Here is a 20,772-nt window from a genome sequence, read left to right as displayed (position 1 = left end):
GACGAGCTTATTAGTGTGTCATTAGGGACGGGCCAAAGTTGCTCCTGACCCCTGTGCGCACAGCGTCTGAAAATCAGGGCTCTTTACGCAGGACTGTGAGCTGTGTCTGTCAGTTCCCAAGCCACGCAGAGCCGCAGTATAAGGCTGAAAGAGGCGCATACGGCTCCGGAGCCGCGAGTTGCCGACCCCTGAAATAGAGCCACTGCATGTAAGCTCGACATCAATGAATCCAACTTGGTCAATGTAAAAAGACGACAAAAGTTTTCAGAGGAAATAAAAGCAGATTTTCCGTGTTGGTGCAGCTTTATTTTCTAAACCTGCAGATGTGTTCATCCCGTGTTGATGTCGTGTTGGTGCCAATTTTCAGGCACAGTTTAAAAAAAAAGCGTGTCGGTGCAGCGTCTTTCTGTGTAAATATCTCATGTTACAATATGAAAACCTGCGGCTTTTATTCAGGTGCGGCTTATATATGTACAAAATTGATTTTCTCTTCAAATTTAGCTGGTGCGGCTTATATCAAGGTGCGCTCTGTAGTCCGAAATTTACGGTATTTTGTTTTGTTTTTAATTCATTTAGTTCATTTTTTTATTTTAGCATGTATTTATTTTATTATTTTATTTTAGCATTTATTTATTTTATTATTTTATTTTAGTATTTATTTATTTTATTATTTTTATTTTAGCATTTATTTATTTTATTATTTTATTTTAGTATTTATTTATTTTATTATTTTTATTTTAGCATTTATTTATTTTATTATTTTATTTTAGCATTTATTTATTTTATTATTTTATTTTAGCATTTATTTATTTTATTATTTTATTTTAGTATTTATTTATTTTATTATTTTATTTTAGCATTTATTTATTTTATTATTTTATTTTAGCATTTATTTATTTTATTATTTTATTTTAGCATTTATTTATTTTATTATTTTATTTTAGTATTTATTTATTTTATTATTTTATTTTAGCATTTATTTATTTTATTATTTTATTTTAGCATTTATTTATTTTATTATTTTATTTTAGTATTTATTTATTTTATTATTTTATTTTAGCATTTATTTATTTTATTATTTTATTTTAGTATTTATTTATTTCATTATTTTATTTTATTATTTATTTATTTTATTATTTATTTATGTATTCATTTATTTTATTTCGAGCACATGTATCGGTTACACTAAAAGCACATTTCACAAATTAATCCTTATACAAGCTCAAAAAGGAGTGGGAAGAATAAAACTAAATATATAATCAAGAGCATTTAACCCTGAATAACACAATATATTTAAAAAATCAGCATCTTTGTTTTGATTTGTTTTGCTCCTCACTTCCCAACGCTCCTCCTCAAGGCCAAACTTTCACTCCTGGATAATTCATATTCCCTGGTGATATGGGGAGTCTCGCCTCTTTTAAAAACCCACTAATATTCATGTAAACAAACGTTATATTCTCAGGAGTCGTCCGGTGTTGACTCTGGCCCGAACTCAGAAGAATGTGGGCGGGACAGTGGCTTTCTCGCCCCTCTGTGAGTTTACACGGCTCTGGCATCCAAGGATCCAGTCATATTAAACGTGATTTAGTGCTCAACCCACAACCTGCCGGGTCCATACCTCCCCCAGTCTGCTCGATAGGAATTTTTGTCAGGCCGTCGAGGTGAAAACGAGCCGTCGATCAGGGGCGAGTTCACGTGATGTGATCAGCGAAGAAGAGGGACGAGGGCGTTAATCAGCGAAACTGATGTTAAACTTTTCGAGTGGGAAGTCTGACACCTGGTTATCGTCATGGAAATGTTAATTATTTGACATGAAAGTTTAACAATATCTTGCATTTAAAGTTTGTAATGCTTAAAAATATATATAAAAATGGAAAAGCCTGACGGAAAAGCATTAAAAAAACGCTTAAAAATAACTTGTACTGCCTGGTTAAGAGTTTAAAGTGCAGCAGACGACGACACTAGCTTGATTTGTTTATTAGCAATCATCATTATGGTAAATAGTCACATTTTTATATACTTCCAAGTCACTCAAAGTACTTTATATCAAGGAACCACACACACATTCACACACACATTCACACACCGGTGTACGCAGACTCTGGGAGCGATTAAGTGGATTAAGTGTCTTGCCCAAGGACACATACACGCTCCAGCAGTGACGTTTTTAATCGAGAGCGTGATTCAAACAGTCAGCAGTCAAATCCGTGCGCAAACGCTCTACCAACTGAGCCACCGTCGCCCCCGTGAGCACATTTATTATGAAACTCACCATGAAATGCGGTTGTGTCAGTATCCTCCTCAGCTCCTTCGCTTCGTGGTTCTCCGGGTAACACGAGATCTCCTCCAACACCTGAAGCAGAAACAAAGTTCGGGTCGGTTATTCCGTCACGAAACCCTCTCCCGCTTCTGTACCTGTCTCCAGCTCCAACCACCTCTGCGTCCTCCGCTCTTAACTCGCCCTAAACCGCCTCCCCTCGCCTCTGTGGCCAATGTGAAATCACCGCTGGACACAGGTCAGGAACTCAAGAATGTGGTCAAGTGTGAGCCCCTCCTCTTTCTCAGCTGGACACATCAGCTCATGTCCGCTCCAGTTATGTGGAGCCTGAATGCTGAATGTGGCATTGTGGGGATTAGGGCCTCTCTCGGGGGGATTTACTCGAGTTCACCTGTCCGTCAGTGCGTTTCATACATATTGCAGATGGTGTGTGCATTTGTTGGAAGCAGAATTACGTTCAAAAATTCTTGTAAGGTTAAAGCGAAGGTGATTTCCGTTCTCTGATGACATTTTGAAAAACAGGTCTCACGTGTCTCGGTGTCAGGACAATAGAATCTTTGATCTTCGTCTTAAGTGATGCGTTCAAATCCGTCTGTTTTTTTGCTGTGTTCCGACATGTTTTGACATTATCTGATTGACAGGGACGTGAAGAACACTCTGAAAATGTATTTACTTACAGGATACTGCAATAAAAACTGTGTTATAATGAGTTTTGTGAGGTGTTCTGTTACGCGGACCGACCAGAGTGCTGTATTCTTTCACACAGACAGGGGGCGACGTTGCAATTTGGCATCACGATTATCATGTCCAAAATAAATGCGATTAACGATTATATCAGGATAATTATTAAAGTGTCTGATGGTTTAAATGTTCTAGATATGAATAATTATAATTTCAATAATATAAATAAGTTACATGTTTAAACAGCTGTTCCACAAATGATTACTGCCCCCCCTGGGCCAATCAGAGTACTGCATTCTGAGTACATGAAATACTTCTACACCAAGCTGCATTAGATTTTAGTGAGAAAAATACTACACATAATTACAAACTTCTTTTTTTTTTTGTTGCCATGTTTGTTATGGATTAACTTATATCTAATTAGAGAACTAAAATTGAACACACCCGCGTCTCAAGAGCTGTGTTTCGTTTATTTCTCACTAAAAACCTGCAATGCAAAACCAAAATTACATGATAAAATATCACCATGTGCCCCTCCCCTCTGAATACCACCAAATGAAAGAGTAACTGTACAAAAATACTACTCAAAACTAGTACTCTATACGTATTTTCACTACACGTACTTAGTTGCTTGATGGTTTCATATGAATGTGTAATATTTGTACAATTGTTGAGCGTATCGACATAACAAAACATTTTTAAAGCACCATTTGTCAGTGATATTAAACGAGTAGCAAAAGCTCTGAAATAAATCCTGGAAATGTTGAATATCTTGAAAATCATGTCTTGAGCTATAACAATATTATCACGTGGCGTCTTTATTACTACTTCCATTACTGTTACTTCCAAACGCAAACGCTAAATGTTCGTTAGCATTTTAGTTACTACACAAGCTGCAAAAGAAATATAATTATTGCAGTTGTTCATAGCGACCATGTTAAACGTAAAATTACATCTAAACAAAAGGTATATGTTTTTATCATAGCTTTTTCCATCACCGTGAAAACATTCCCACGCTAATCTCATTTAGCCGGCTAATCCTGTCATTACTGTAAACATGGTGTGATGGTGAGGTCTTGGCTCTTACATATTCCAGATGTTTCAAAGCGCCACTTGCTCCATCTTGGGAGGGTCTCTTCAAACGGAGGAAGACACAGGAACAATCATTATTCAAGCTTTTGACTCGGAGGGGGGGAAAGGTCAAAGGTGACAGAGGAGGGGAGACTCCGCCCTCAGATTTAATCAGTGTATTAGTGGGGGAGCAGGATTAGTATTTATAGCCATTAGCCGAGAATACAAGATCCAGTCTCAGAGATTAGAAATTAAGAATCAGAATTAGAGAGACGTTTTAAGCGCTTTGACACACAAGTTTAAATGAGCTCAAAACCTCAGAGAAGAAGCAGCGGCAGCAGACGTGACATCAGCTGAAGTTTAAGGAAAAACAGTGGGACGATGCAAGAGGAAAGAGGAAGGATAAAACATCGATTTTAACTTTGCATTTTATAATATTTCATGCTAATGTTTGGATTATTTCTGCCAAAATTGCAAATGCATCTATGTAAGTTTACTATCTTAAAATAAATAAATGAACAATACATAATGGGTTTGTGCTTTTTTTTATTAAATCTATCTCTTTCACCTGCTCACAGACTGTAAAAAGAAGTGGACTGAGTGAGTGTGACGTCACCCACAGCGTTCAGCTCCAAAAAACTGAAGCTCATCGAGGCTAGAGCAGTTACAGCGGCCAATTTTGAGCCGAGTTTCATATTTGTAATTCCGACCGTGAGTATCATAGCAACCAAAGAGCCAATCAGGAGCGAGGCTGTTAAAGGTAACGCCCCTTCCTGCCCGCACCACTGGTTTAGCAGGGAATGGACGCTTAGCAACGCTGTCAATCAAATGGTTGCTAACGCTAGTAGAAGGCGCCTGATTTGTCTGTTATTAATGTTCATATCTTGATTTACAGACACAATGGGGAAATAATAACACCAGGATCATGTAGAGCGGGCTAATACGAACCAAAATGACAGTGACTATTTGGAACATGGCAGCTAGCACGTTAGCTATGTCCATTTATATATACAGTTCATGGAGCTACTGTAATGTGACTGCACACTAGTGTTGTCACGATACCAAAATGTCCAACTCTATTTCGATAGAATAGACTTGATACCCGACACCGATTTTAATACCTAAATGATACTTTTAAAAGCTTTTTTTTTAGACAATATTATAATTTTCAACACAAAATAATAGTATCTGATTGCTACACCATGGGGTCTTACTCTAGTTGAAAGATGAAACTGTTCAGAAAATGTTAAAATTTGTTGTTTTTTTCAGGATGGATAACTTTAAATATGTGTCTAGTTTCGATATTCATTTTATTATCGATCAGCATCTGATTTTCGATACTTTTGACAGCCATTCTGCACACACTCAACCCTTATGTCCGCAGTTTATGACCTAGCAACAGCTTTATAAATATGCTCCAGTGTTTGGATTAGGCTTAAACACGACGCACAATGTGTTTATGAACAGTCTATTGTACTGTGCAAACTAAAGCTCACACTGCACATTCTGAACAGCCTGGAGAACGTGTTTAGCAAAACGGCTTAAAGCTTGACTTTTAATCCATTCATTTCTATTTAAAAGCAAAAAAAAAAAAAAAAAAAACATTTCCGCGGTCGGATTTTCGTAACATTGGGTCAAATCTGGGTTAATTAGCCAGGTCTGTCTGACTCCAAAACCACCAACAGCGTAACTTTTGTCTTAAAATCAAGACGCCGCTTTTGACCAACCCTTAAAAACGATTTAATTGGTCCCAAAACCAACACAGCACATAGTAAACTGCACTAAACCCTGCACTCACCACCACTACAAACACGGGCTGGTCACACTGCAGTTTTAGTGAGAGTTAAACGACAGGAAAATACTCAAATAGCTGAAGCCAAACCCCGGAAACCAAAAATGTTCTGTTCTTTCTAATCAGTCACTGCACCAACAATCAACATTTGCCCTACATCAGCACTGAGTCAAACAGTTTTTTTGTTTTTATTCTTATTTCTTTTGATGAAAAACAAAGTCACAACTCTTAAAATATGTATTATTGTTCACGTAAGCTGCTAAAAATTGGTCTTAGATGAGAATCAAAACTGCAATATTTCACAAACAAAACTAACAAATGATAAACATGACCAGTCAAAAGTTTGGACCAGGGGCGGCGCCAGAGATTTTCATTTGGAGGAGCTAAGATGGGGGGGCTAAGGTCTTGGAACGTACCCCTCGCCAACACTTTCCACGTTTGCTTTGCTGCTTTAAATGTAGTTAACCCCTGTAGTGATGTATTAAAGCTAATATGATGTTGTCGCCGCCCCTGGTTTGGACACACTCTCACTTTATTTTTACTACTTTCTACATTTTATACACACAGAATGCATCAAATATATGAAGTACGATATATGGAATTATGTAGTAAAGAAAAAAAAAAGTTTAAAAACGCAGTAAAAGTTGGCTACTTTGAGGATTTGATTATAAAACATAGAAACATTAGTACAGTTAACTTTTTTTTTCATTGCTACACAATTCCATATATTTTACTTCATATATTTGATGACTTCTGTATGTATATAAAATGTAAACGTCGTAAAAATAAAAAAATAAAAAACTTTTGACTGGTAGTGTATGTGAACGTAGTACTACTGATATTATTTCTCTGGCTAAACTATTTTTTTTCTATGTTTTTCCTTCTCAGAATAAGTACACAGAGAGTGGACAGAGCAGGCAGCAGTAATTAAAGTTCAAGAACGAAGACAAAGTTTTAAGTGATTAGTTTTCAAAAAGCTGTAGATTTTAAAAATGAGCAGTTTAAAGGTCCCGTATTAGGCTTTTTTGTGATCTCTGTTGTAATGGTGTTTTCTCATCACAAACAGACCTGGAGTTGTGTTGTTTTTTTTTTTTTTGTTTCATTCACACACAAACCCTGCGTATTTAGGCTGAGTTCTTCTCTCAAACTGAAAACACTCTGTTCCACTTTGTGATGTCATCATGTGGTGATACAGGAAGTGCTCCGCTGTGTCTTTAAACTCCACACACCTTCATTTCTAGAATCATTTAGATCATTTCAGCTAATCTGGAATTGCCGATCTGTACTGAACGAACGGTAAAAGGAGCTGTTAACTTGAAAACTACCACTTCATGACATCACAAGGTGGAACAGAGCGTTTTGAGGTTTGGAGATGCTACAGACTAATAATAAAGTGTGACTCAAACATGTGTGAATGAAACAAAACACAACTCCAGGTCTGTTTTTGATGCATTAATAGCATTATAACACGGCTTAAAGCTCACGAGAGTCAATTCTGCGTAATATCGGACCTTTAATAACAACACAAACACGAGGAAAGAGAGGGTAAGAAACGTTTATCTCGAGTTGAAGGTGCCACTCACCTCTTTGGCTCTCTGCACTCCATCACTGGGAGGGTTTCGGATCAGCGGGGAGGACCTGCTGTTGATCTTATCGTAGAGCTGCAACACAAACAAGTCAATCACCTTCTCACTCTGCGCCCAAGAAGAACCGTGCGCTCCTGGGTCAAATGCAAATGATTTTTTTTTTTTTTTTTTTTTAAAGTTTCTGTTCATATTTGTTCCAAGTGCGTATGACAGGTTTTGAAGATTCAGAAATTTTGGCTTACGCTGGTGGGATAAAACTTGTAAATATAAATTATAGTTTAACACTCATCGCTCACTCATTGGCTCAATTTACAAAAGAAACACATTTTTTCCGGAGATTTTAAACATGATTTCAACAAAATAAAGTTATGTTTTTAAGGTCTTTTATTTTAACTTGTCCATTAATAATCCCTGTGTACATTAGATGAGCTTTGGCCTATGATACCAGGTGGTTGCTAGGTGACAGTTATGTAAATTCCCTAGTGTGATGTCATAATTTCCAACCAGGAAGTAAAATTTTAAACCGAGGTACAAAAAAAAAAATCTTAAAATCTTACATTTGTGTGTTTTGGTCAAAAATGTAGTTAAAACTGTCATAGGCACTTTAAAAAAAATATATTTTGTATTTTTTATTTAAACTAGAAGCAAGATGGCACAGCTGAATAAACAGAAAACAGCTTTTAAACATTTTTTCGAGGTCCTATAATCTTTACGAAGTCCCATTTTGAAGATAAGTTTCAATATTTTTAGAGTAGCCAAAGAAAAAAACAAACAAAAAAAGACAACTGGAATGCATAATCTCCTACTTTTAAGCCTGCTTTTGGGTAATGTGTCAAATTATTCGCATTAGCAGATTTAAAATAGTAAAGATCGACTCTGGCTCCAATTCACTTTACATTGAAAAACTCTGGCCTCTCTCTGTATCTGCTGCTGTCAGACTCGTCATTTTGGTCTTAAATGTTCGTATTAACCCGCTCTACATGATCCTGGTGTTTTTATTTCACTATTGTGTCTGTAAATCAAGATATGAACATTAATAACAGACAAATCAGGCGCCTTCTTTCCCCGAGGTTGCTAATGCTAGAGTGTTAAAATAAAACTTGTTGTGTAGATCGACCAAAACAAAATATCTGCCTGTGCTGGAGACAAATACAGGCCGATATGTGCGTCCGTCTCTAGAGAAAATATTGTCAAATTTGCTCAATAACCATACACCATGCAAAGACACTGAATCTTTCCAGTAGCATTTAAGCTAGCACCTGGTGTTAAACTTGTACTGGCAAAACAAAGTGTTCTCTCTGTGGCCCGAGGACGTTCCACACAAGAGCCATGTTTCATTTGGGCCCCAGCTGAGCCATAAAGTCCCTCACGCCTGCAGCCTCTGTGCACCCAGTCAGGATTTAAGACACTGTGTGCAGCGGACAAAGACTGTGTGTGTGTGTGTGTGTGTGTGTGTGTGTCCCGTCACATGACAACAACAACGATGGCGGCAACAACAACAACGACAACAATGACGACACAACGATGACAGCGACAACAACGACAACAACAACGATAACAACAACGACGATGACAACAACCACGACAACAAGAACGACAATGATGACAACAACGACAATGACAACAACAAAGACAACGATGACAACAACGACGACAACAACAATGATGACGACAACAAAGACGATGAAATAGCGAAAACTATGACAACAATGACGACGACAACAGCAACAATGATGACAAGAATGAAGACAGCAACAACGACGAAAACAACGACGACAACAACAATCACAATGACGACGCCAACAACAGCAACAACAGCGACAACAACGACAACAATAACGGCGATAACAACAATGATGACAATAGCAACCACGAAAACAACGGCAACAACGACGATGACAATGACAACAACGACAACAATGACGACGACGACAACGAAAACAACAATGTGACAATGACAACAACAATGACAATAACAACAACAACAAAAGTGACCACAACGACAACGGCAACACAAACTCTATTCAGATACTGCTGCTTCCGATCGCAAATATTGAGTCTTGTGTCTCATTGTTTTTTCAGTGGAACTTGCAGAGTGAGAACACACAGGACAGATGAAGTCTGTCAGAGAAGAGAAGGAGCTGAGACAGAGAGAGAGAAAGAGAGGAGCAGAGGAAGAGAGAGAAGAGAGGGAGCAGAGGAAGAGAGAGAAGAGAGGGAGCAGAGGAAGAGAGAGAAGAGAGGGAGCAGAGGAAGAGAGAGAGGGGAGGAAGAGAGAGAAGGGAGGGAGCAGAGGAAGAGAGAGAAGAGAGGGAGGAGAGGAAGACAGAGAAAAGAGGGAGGAGAGGAAGAGAGAGAAAAGAGGGAGCAGAGGAAGAGAGAGAGGGGAGGAAGAGAAAGAAGGGAGGGAGCAGAGGAAGACAAAGAAAAGAGGGAGGAGAGGAAGACAGAGAAGAGAGGGAGCAGAGGAAGACAGAGAAGAGAGGAAGAGATGGAACAGAGGAAGACAGAGAAGAAAGGGAGCAGGGGAAGAGAGAGAAGAGAGAAAGAGAGGGAAAGAAGAGACAGGAAGAGAAGAGAAGGAGGAAAAGAGACAGACAGAGAGGAGAGAAAGAGGGGGAGCAGATGAAGAGAGAGAAGAAAGGGAGCAGAAGAAGACAGAAGGGAGGGAGAGAAGAGAAGGAGCAGAGGAAGGGAGAGAAGAGAAGGAGCAGAGGAAGACAGAGAAGAGAGGAAGAGAGAAAGAGAGGGAAGGAAGAGGCAGGAAGAGAAGAGAAGGAGGAAAAGAGACAGAAAGAGAGAAGCGAGAAAGAGATACAGGACAGCTTACATTTTGTCAGGGCAGAGATGGAGCAGAGAAAGAGAGAAGCGAGAGGGAGAGATAGAAAAATAGATAAGAGAGAGCAAGACAGAGGAAGAGAGACATGGAAAGAGGGAAAGAGCGAAAGAAAAAGATAAAATAGGGATAGAGAAAAATAGAGAGAGAAGGGAGACAGAGAGGGAGAGACAGACACAGAAAGAGAGAACAAGAAAGAAAGAGACAGAAAGAGAGTGAGGCGGAGGCTGGAGACAGGGGCCCTTCAGTACCAGACAGTTCAATGCAGTGATGAGATCTAAAAGAGACATGTGACAGTGAGTGGAGCGGGGTCAGTGATCAAAAAACAAACACAACCAGACAAAAGTGGTGTGTTCTTTGCGTTTTTCTTTTCAAAAACAAAACGAAAATGATAAATGGTCCGTTTCCCCCCGGGCCCCAGGTTCTTAAGGCCCCAAAACTAGAACCTCTGCCGATTATTTAATATTAGAGGGGGGCCCATGTGACGCTTCTTGCCCCGGGCCCCAAAATTTCTATCGCGTATTGATTCTCTTTTTTACCCACCCTACAAAACAAAAGCGCTGCAGTTTTTTTTTACATGATCTTGGGATTATAACATAACAAAAACTTGTATAACATTTACTACAACAAAGGCGTCTTCCTGAGTCAGTTATAGTGCAAAAAGAAGATTAAATATACAGTAAAAACACACATTCAAGCAAACAAAACACACAGGAAACACATGAGAAGAAAAAAAACAACGCATAATTTGCTTTAGGAGAACCTTTTAAAGCCCGAATCCCAATAGCGAATACAAAAACACAACGCGTTCGTCTGCAGCGGCTCATTATACTCGTCAAACTCTAAAAAACACACACGCGGGATGCTTCGCCGACATCAAATTTCCTCGCGCGGTGTTGTGATAAAACGCTATTTCCTTCGTGTAGATCTGAGGCAAACAGACGATGAAAACACACTCACCCAAGAGACAGAAAGTAGTTTGTGAGAAAAACGCAGCCAGCCGAGCAGACGAGAGCGGTTTATTTTGCCACAGAGGCGGAGAACTGGAGTGGTGTGTGTGTGTGTGTGTGTGTGTGTGGATGCAGAAGGCTCAACTGGTTTTGAATGCAGGGTCTTAGACTTTACAATTGGAGTCATTGTTCTAGTGATTTGAGGGAGGGCAGCACACTCCTTTGTATAGGTTTGACCCTCCTCTTGGGGTGTAAAACTCTGAAAACGGAGACAGCTGTGGTCACAACATTATCGCAAATCTGGAAACACCACTTGGTTTCACAGTTTTATTAATAGATTTCATAGAGTCTAATACAGCGAAACTGGACGGCTAACATTTCAGAGTTGTTTTTAACACAAAACTCATCATTTTGACTGTTTAAAAGTTAAATCGGGGTCTGAGTTGGGGTTATTTGAATTGATATAGCTGAAGTTAATACAATTTTCCCACGTCTTCGCCATCGATGAAGGACTGGGTTCAATCCTGCATATTTCACATAAGCGTTTACTTTTCTTTCTTTTTTTTGCATTTGACCGAGATGAATTGGTATCTGTAGTCATTGGTGCATCTTCACTTTCTTACTCGCTTTATTTGTGAACTTTGTGCCACTACATTTATGTTTTAGGTCTGAGTAAAATAGCGATGCTGGTCCAGGTGCAGCGCGGCTCTGAAAAGTCACAGACACGACAAACGCAGCCTCTAAAGACAAGTTCAACTATTTGTTTTATTTATTCTAATTTGCTCTTTTTCACCTCCAGGTAAAATAACACATTTCTCTTTTTAACAGTTAATAGTGACAACTTTGAAAGAAAAAACTCATATTACAAGAAGGAAGTTGGTTAACAGACTGTCTCACTATGTCTCATAAAACTGAACATCATGGGCACGTTTCTATAAGTGTTCACAGATTTACACATCAGCTGAATTCCTGTTTTTCCAGTTTGCCACCATCTTTTACAATGTTTTTTTTCTTTTTACTTATTAATCTACACTTTACAGCGTGTGGTTACTACTCCTCAAAATGTTAAATTAAGAGTAAAAATGAAATAAATGAAGACAGGGGTGGGATTTAATAAATTTTCTTCTTCCCACTCCTTTTTGAGGTTATATAAGGATTAATTTGTGAAATGTGCTTTAAGTGTAACCGATACATGTGCTCGAAATAATAAAATAAATGAATACATAAATAAATAATAAAATAAATAAATAATAGAATAAAATAATAAAATAAATAAATGCTAAAATAAATACATGCTAAAATAAAAAATGAAATAAATGAAAATAAATCTGATAGATGTGCTCTAAATAAATAAAATTAAAATGTAATAAAAAATAAATAATAAAATAAAATAATAAAATTAATAAATGCTAAAATAAATACATGCTAAAATAAAAAATGAAATAAATGAAAATAAATCTGATAGATGTGCTCTAAATAAATAAAATTAAAATGTAATAAAAAATAAATAATAAAATAAAAATAAAACGTCTGTGTGCGTCGTTTAGCTAAATCAGGATAACCCTAAAAATTGTTATCTGTTGACTCTCAAAATGTTAATATAACTCTTGATTTCGGGGTTAAAGAGGTACTCGGGTTCAGCTCTGGACTTTCTAATCTCTACTGAACAAACGGTTAAAAAAAAGCTGTTAATTTGAAAACCACCACTTCATGACATCACAAAGTGGAACTGTGGCATTTTGAGTTTGGAGGATCTAGACGGACTAATAAAGCGTTACTCGAACATGTATGAATGAAACAAAACACAACTCCAGGTCTGTTTTTGAGGAGGTAACAACATAATAACACGACTTAACGCTCACACGAGTCAGTTTTGTGTAATTTAGGACCTTTAATTTTATGCGATTTACATATAGAAGCTTTAAATCATAAACAAAACGTATTACTGGCTTCATAATCTTGATGCACTTATATTTAACTTTCAGAAATGAGCAACTTTCACCCTGATGGTGGTGATAAATGGTCTACTGACACTGCGAAGCTTCCACCCACGCTACGGCAACTTGAGAAACTGTTGACGAGCTCAGAGGGACTTTGCACTTTCCCCTATTTGACAAAACTGTAGCAACGAGGCACAGAAATAGAAATGATAGGCTAGTGCTCTGTAATTGTATTAAAACTGCTTTTGTATAGTAAACTAAAATGTAAATCCTGCTACACACTAGAGGATTTTTCAGTCTTAAACAATTGACTCGTGACAAAAAGCGCAAACCACAGCAAAGAATACAATGAGATATGGCAGTGAAGAGACCGCACGCCACAAGCTAAAAGTCGTCTACCGGACTATTGTAAAACTGCCACTTTGAGACTCTAAAATGCTCTTTAAAAAAGTAAAAAAAGGCCACAGTAGACACTTGTGTGTGTGTGTGTGTGTGTGTGTTTACATCCACACAGCGAGGATCAGGGGGAAGTTGCTGCAGATCAGTGATAGTGACTCAACTCAGGTCTCTGCTCCTGTGGCTCAGAGAAGAGACTTTAAAGCAGCACCAAAGAACATCTCCCACATGTTAGAGCCACATGCATAAACCAGGGCTAAAGCAGGGCTAAAGCAGGGTTAAGGCAGGGCTAAAGCAGGGCTAAAGCAGGACTAAAGCAGGGTTAAAGCAGGGCTAAAGAAGGGCTAAAGCAGGACTAAAGCAGGACTAAAGCAGGGTTAAAGCAGGGCTAAAGCAGGGCTAAAGCAGGACTAAAGCAGGGCTAAAGCAGGGCTAAAGCAGGACTAAAGCAGGGCTAAAGCAGGGCTAAACCAGGGCTAAAGCAGGGCTAAAGCAGGGATAAAGCAGGGCTAAAGCAGGGCTAAAGCAGGGCTAAAGCAGGGCTAAAGCAGGGCTAAAGCAGGGATAAAGCAGGGCTAAAGCAGGGCTAAAGCAGGGCTAAAGCAGGGCTAAAGCAGGGCTAAAGCAGGACTAAAGCAGGGCTAAAGCAGGGCTAAAGCAGGACTAAAGCAGGACTAAAGCAGGGCTAAAGCAGGACTAAAGCAGGGCTAAAGCAGGGCTAAACCAGGGCTAAAGCAGGGCTAAAGCAGGGATAAAGCAGGGCTAAAGCAGGACTAAAGCAGGACTAAAGCAGGGCTAAAGCAGGACTAAACCAGGGCTAAAGCAGGACTAAAGCAGGACTAAACCAGGGCTAAAGCAGGACTAAAGCAGGACTAAAGCAGGACTAAAGCAAGACTAAAGCAGGGCTAAAGCAGGGCTAAAGCAGGGCTAAAGCAGGGCTAAAGCAGGACTAAACCAGGGCTAAAGCAGGGCTAAACCAGGATTAAACCAAGACTAAACCAGGATTAAACCAGGACTAAACATGGGGAATCAGTGTTTCAGTTTTCTGCAGCTAAAACCTGGAACAGTCCTTCTGAAGATGTGAGACAGGCCTCTACTTTGACAATTTTTAAATCCAGGCTACACGGGCGAATAATAACAACACACAACAGCAAAATAAAAACCCCAGGATCATGTAGAGAGGGTTAATACAAACATTTAAGACCAAAATGACGAGTCTGACATCAACAATTACAGAGAGAGGAGCCACAGCTTTCCAATATAAAGTGAATTGGAGCCAGAGTCGACGGAAGCGCGCACATGATCACTTCCTGTTTGAGACGTGGCTGTAGTGTGTGGCGCCCTTTACATTGCATAATAAAATGTATTAATTTCACGTAGCATTTTCTTGAGTAATAACTAACGTAGAGTTTGCCGAAAATCACCATTTTTTCAACCCGATCAGTCTCATTGTTACCAAGAATCATGGGAAATCAACTGCCCGACACTATCCCACACATTTGGTGCATTTTCAAGGAAACAGTAGGCCGATATATGAGAACTATAAGGAAACAACGGCATGACGGTTGTTTCTGTGCCATGTTGCAATATCACAGTGGCAGAAATGACTAAGTGGGTGATGTTAAAAGTTCAAACTAAGCCACGTTCGTCACTCAAGGTTTGAAATCAGTTGACCTTTTAAAGAACCTAAGGATTACGCAGGTCTGACAAAAAGACAAAGATATCAATGCCAACCAAAGTGTTTAAATTCTCAGATTTAAACTAATGCAGATATCGCTGACGAGCATAGTCTTTTAATATGAGGTGGAAAATCAGATACGGCACAAATAGGGTCACGAAAAGGTCAACAAGTCACACACAGACAGAACAAACTCCTCTTTCAAAGTAATAAAACTCAAATAAGCCAACCACTGTTTTCTCTTTACTCTTCAACATCAGTGAATATTTTAATAGCCCTCCTGACAATTCCTCTCCAAAACACCAAACAAACGCTTTTGTTAAGCTCCCGGCAAAGAACACAAAACTTTCTGAAACACTTACAAGGAGTTTGGCTGTGAAAATGCACAAATAACAACTATAAAACATGCAAAAACTAACTAAGGTACATGTTTAAAATGGGTTTAGAGCTCTATAAGTTAAACAGGAGAGGTAGTTTACGGTTTACTTCCTGGTCTTACAAATCCATGAGTTTAAGCAATGGAAACATAGCAGTGTTGCCATAGCAATTAACAATGACGAAACTACAGTAAATATGATCGTATGAATGGTCGAGAATCCACAAAATGAACAGGAAGCGATGACTGTAAAGTAAAAATGTCGTAAACGTTTGAACACACCCTCTTATCCAGTGTCTTTTTTTCTTTATTTTTATTACTTTCTGCATTTTAAAAACACACAGAAGAAATTAAATATATGAAAGCAAGATATTTCGAATTGTGTAGTAAAGAAAAAAAAGTTGAAAAACGCTAGACCTATTGGCGCGCAGGTAATCAGCCAGTGGTTTGTCCGCTGCGGCGACTTTTCAGTTATTTATAGTTTACGCTGGAGGGACTATGTCTCTTGACTGGCCTGGGAACGCCTTGGGGTCCCACCGGAGGAGCTGGAGGACGTGTCTGGGGTGAGGGAAGTCTGGGAGTCCCTGCTTAGACTGACCCGGCACCGGATGAGTGTAAGAAAATGGATGGATCGTAAACAGCCGGGGGATAAAAGCCAGTGTGTCCCTTCCGCTACAGCGACTTTTCAGTTATTTATAGTTTATTTTTGTATTGCTCAGTTATTTAATTTGTATATATTTGCGTTACTTTTGTAGAAATAAATCATATTTATCGTTTTGACCACCTGCCCTCGCTTCCGTTTGTTTTCCACGCCCGGTTTACATCTTTTCGTTACGTGCCGCCACCCTCAAAATGGCACGTAACACACTACTAAACAGGGTGGCTACTTTATACTTTTAAATATATAGACATGGGGGCGACAGTGGCTCAGTTGGTAGAGCGTTTACCCACTGATCAGAAGGTTGCTGGTTCGAATCCTGAATGTTTGTGTGAATGGGTGAGTTGTTCCTTGATGTAAAGCAGTGGTGTCAAACTCATTTTCATCCAGGACCACATCAACAAAATGGTTGCTCTCAAAGGGCCAGATGTAACTAAGATAAATGTCACTACGTTTTAATTTTTTTTAATTGACCGTTTCTATATTTATTACTTATTCAAGTTACAAGTATTGCATATGGATTTGCATAGACATGAAAAAATGGCTGCTTAAATGTGTATCTCCTGATAAACTGACATTTTAAGACAGTCATACCTTTTAATTTACTTTGTCGCGGGCCACATAAAATGACGTGGCGGGCTGAATTTGGCCCACGCGCCTTGAGTTTGACACATGTGACGTAAAGTGACTCAAAGGTGGAAAAGTGCTGTACAAAAATGTGACATAAACAACATAAACATTTTTTTCTTTACTACATAACTCCATATATGTCTTCTGTGTGTAAAAATGTAAAAAGTAGTAAAAAAAAAACAAAAAAACACTGGCAGTGACGGGAAGTGAAGGGTCGTGTAGATTAACCTATTGTTTTATCGCATTCAGATCTCTCTTCCTTGTATTCTGTGCCATCTCTCGTACTTGTGAAAACCACATACGCCACGTCAGTCTTGAGTAATCGTTTGACCTACATCGAGCAGCGTGTGCAGATGCTGATCTTGAAAAACGCTGTGAAGAAAATCCAGATCTTTCTCGCTGCAGTCTGTGAGCGCGTGGATTTCTTCTAAACTGTCCAACACCTGAGAAACAGCCCCTGGACACAAACACACACACAGACTCAAGTTACTCCTGCTTCTACACGTCACAGGGGATCACTCCATGCATTCATCATTTAAAGAGATATTATGGAACGTTTCAGGTGGAGGTGGAAGCTGCCCCCCCTCATCTGCTTGTTTCCATGGGGATGTTAATGCATTTCCTGTATTTGTTCCACAGTACGGCACCAGTCAGAAGTCTGGACACACACTCATTCAAAGTTTTCTTTATTTTTACAACTGTCTATGTTTTAGATGTGAAAGAAAGATGTGAAAGAACGAAAGAAAGAAAGAAGCGAAAGAAAGATGTGAAAGAAAGAAAGATGTGGAAGAAAGAAGCGAAAGAAAGAAGCAAAAGAAAGATGTGAAAGAACGAAAGAAAGAAAGAAGCGAAAGAAAGATGTGAAAGAACGAAAGAAAGAAAGAAGAGAAAGAAAGAAGCGAAAGAAAGATGTGAAAGAAAGAAAGATGTGGAAGAGAGATGCGAAAGAAAGAAAGAAGCAAAAGAAACATGTGAAAGAAAGAAGCAAAAGAAAGATGCGAAAGAAAGAAAGAAGCGAAAGAAAGAAAGATGTGAAAGAAAGAAAGAAGCGAAAGAAATGTGAAAGAAAGAAAGATGTGGAAGAAAGATGCGAAAGAAAGAAGCGAAAGAAAGAAAGATGTGAAAGAAAGAAGCAAAAGAAAGACGCGAAAGAAAGAAAGATGTGAAAGAAAGATGCAAAAGAAAGACGCGAAAGAAAGAAAGATGTGAAAGAAAGATGCAAAAGAAAGACGCAAAAGAAAGAAAGATGTGAAAGAAAGATGCCAAAGAAAGAAAGATGCCAAAGAAAGAAAGATGCGAAAGAAAGATGTGAAAAGAAGGAAGCAAAAGAAAGAAGCGAAAGAAAGAAGTGAAATAAAAACATGCAAAATAAAGAATTAGATCTGAAAACACAATATGTAAAAAAAGACTGTAGAGTTATTTGACTCCTTTCCTTTGCCACGTGATTCCACATTTCTAACTTCATACTTCTGATGTCGTCTAAACTGAAGAAACCGTTTGGATGAGCAGCCAAACGACTTCACTCTAAAACTTTTGTCCAGTGACAGTAGATTTTGTCTTTTGCCACGTCAGCGGTGCCCAAACTCTTTTCACCGAAGGCCAAATCTTGAAAACTATTCGACATGGAGGGCCACAGTGGTCAATATAGTAAATAATTCAGATGGTGCATTTAACATTTTGACTTCATACTTTAAATAAGGCTTGAAATATAATCTTAGTTCTGAATGACAATGCAATGTGATATTATTTAGGTTATATTGGTAGGAATACTCAAATTTGCCATAAAAAGTACTGATTATGATCAATTGGGCCAGTTCAGGGCCAATAAAAGTTGGTCTGTGGGCCGCATTTAGCCCCCGGGCCATAGTTTGGACACCGCTGTGCTATGTGAATGTAGAAGCAATTTCGACAGACCTTCATTTGTGCACCTCCAGCCTCTAGGGGGCGCTGGTAAAAACCCCAGATATACAGCGGACAGGTATTTAGCACCAGGTGATAGAAGTTAGAAGGTGCAGACGTATTTTAATGACTAATATCTGCACTATTTTTGGTACTTTGGAAGACACACATTTAAAGGCTTCCGTACAAACATAAACTATATATAAATGGAGGTAGCTAACCTGTTTGTACAAGTCAAATTAGCCTCTACAGTGAATTTTAGTTAAGAGAGTCCCAGAAATAACACCCTCACAATCTGAATACCCAGTTCCCGTTAACATACGTTTATCGTCATACTGTGGAGCATTCTGAGCGAAGCAATAACATCTGAACGGAGACATGGAAGTGGTACAACCGAGACCTCCCACCAGATAAGTTACACAGTCAAACTTCGAGAAAAACAAAAGAATAACTGGCCACCGGAGCAGGCAAATCTCAGTGACCGAAACATGCACTGCCACATGCATCCGACCAGTGATACCTACGTTCTGCTGCCAGTAGTCCTAGGAGGTGGGGAGCATTAACAGAAATACACAATACACATCTCGTATTAGCATTTTCTGCAAGTAATACTAGGTTATGTTTTGGAAATGAGTCAACGGCACAAATGCTACGCCTCGGTACAGGTCTGGAAATGGAAATATTGGATTATTTTTTTGGCTAGACGATGAGATTTGAGCCATGGAAGATTGAATTAGTAACTTGTAAGACTCAGTACAGCTGCAAACTATGTGCTAAAGTGTTCTGCTGTTTGGTTAATGCAGCTTATGACGTAGATTTAAATAGTTTTTGGGTTGGGGTGTTGTATCAGTGGCATGAATCAGTTTCAGTATCTATATTTACTTCAGTGATGTATCAAACTTCAAAAGGTGTTATTGTGACAGTCGTACTGCAGAATTTTAAAAAGTTGTCAAGTTTCGGACATAGGGGTGAGTTCACATACTGTGCGGTTTGGAGTTGTGTCAGTGGTAGTTGCATTTGTGCTGACATCCGTGCTTAAAACTTGTGGTCATAATCTTTAAGTGCAAAAAAAAAACAACAAGCCATCGCAGGAAGGAAGTGAGAGAAGAACTCAGTTTAGGTTATGAAAAAAGCCGAGTCATTTTTGTATTATTTTATTGTCGCTTACCTGAGGAAGTAGGGTCGTCTGTGAAATCGTGAAGCTCTTCGGGAGGGTCTCCGTAAAAGGAGTTGAACTTGTGACTGGACACTGCGGCCAGGACGGCTCCCTACGAAACAGACATGCATTCATCAGCTTTAAAATGAAAAATACAGGGTGTCCATTAAGTCTCTATTATAATCAGAGTTGCTCTATTGTTTTCAGTGGTTATAATTGCATTTTTGTATTGCATCGTGTCAAGAGGCGTCGTTTTGAATTAACCTCTACGAAATGGCTCCTCCTCAAGAGAAGCGCAGCGTGTTTCATGGTTTATTGAGACCAAAAGGGCAATGAAAGGTCAACGAAACGACTGAACAAGACGTGTGGAGACAGGGGCAGTATTAGAGAGAAAGAGAAGTGGGCCAAGAACATGAGGGGCCCATATAGAGGTGCGTTAAATGAGGTAAACAACTTTGGAAACCACTGAGGACAATAGAAAAAGTCTGATTAAGATATCTGACCAACTGCCTTTGTAATAAATGTTTTAACCTGTAAAAAAGATACACGTAACATGCATATGACAGGTTGGCTACTAAAACACGCTCAAGATCATTATATTTAAGTTAGCTACGAATTTTAGCGTATTTTCTCCCAGTTTGGACATTTTTTAAGCTTCAAATTTTACTTCCTGGTTGGAAATCATGACATCACACTCAGGACTGTTACCTAGCAACCATGCGCCACAAGAAAATGGAAACTCCTCTATTGTACACAGAGGTTATGATCTGACGAATAAAAATACCGTTGGAATAATGTTTAAAGTAGCGCAAAAAATGTGTTTCGTGTGTAAATTGTGCTAAACT

The 20,772-nt window shown here is 38.8% G+C and overlaps 1 protein-coding gene across 9 annotated transcripts in view; it reads right to left on the bottom strand.

Annotated features, from left to right (window-relative positions):
• Window positions 1–20,772, bottom strand: part of caska (calcium/calmodulin-dependent serine protein kinase a) — a 160,292-nt gene that overhangs the window by 22,550 nt on the left and 116,970 nt on the right. For 6 of the 9 annotated variants that reach the window (XM_033986390.2, XM_033986391.2, XM_033986393.2 and 3 more), the window contains exons 10-14: window positions 19,940–20,039; window positions 17,208–17,329; window positions 7,406–7,483; window positions 4,047–4,094; window positions 2,273–2,353 (exon numbers count right to left, since the gene is read on the bottom strand). In XM_033986390.2, the coding sequence (XP_033842281.1) occupies window positions 2,273–2,353; window positions 4,047–4,094; window positions 7,406–7,483; window positions 17,208–17,329; window positions 19,940–20,039 (429 nt within the window). The remainder of the gene's footprint in view (window positions 1–2,272; window positions 2,354–4,046; window positions 4,095–7,405; window positions 7,484–17,207; window positions 17,330–19,939; window positions 20,040–20,772) is intronic. The other 3 variants (XM_033986394.2, XM_033986396.2, XM_055230777.1) reach the window with 1 other exon arrangement.

This window comes from Periophthalmus magnuspinnatus, chromosome 21, assembly GCF_009829125.3.
Source record: "Periophthalmus magnuspinnatus isolate fPerMag1 chromosome 21, fPerMag1.2.pri, whole genome shotgun sequence".
In the NCBI taxonomy this organism is placed as follows: Eukaryota; Metazoa; Chordata; class Actinopteri; order Gobiiformes; family Gobiidae; genus Periophthalmus; species Periophthalmus magnuspinnatus.
Note: the sequence above shows the minus strand (reverse complement) of the source record. Positions and strands in the feature narration are given on the sequence as shown.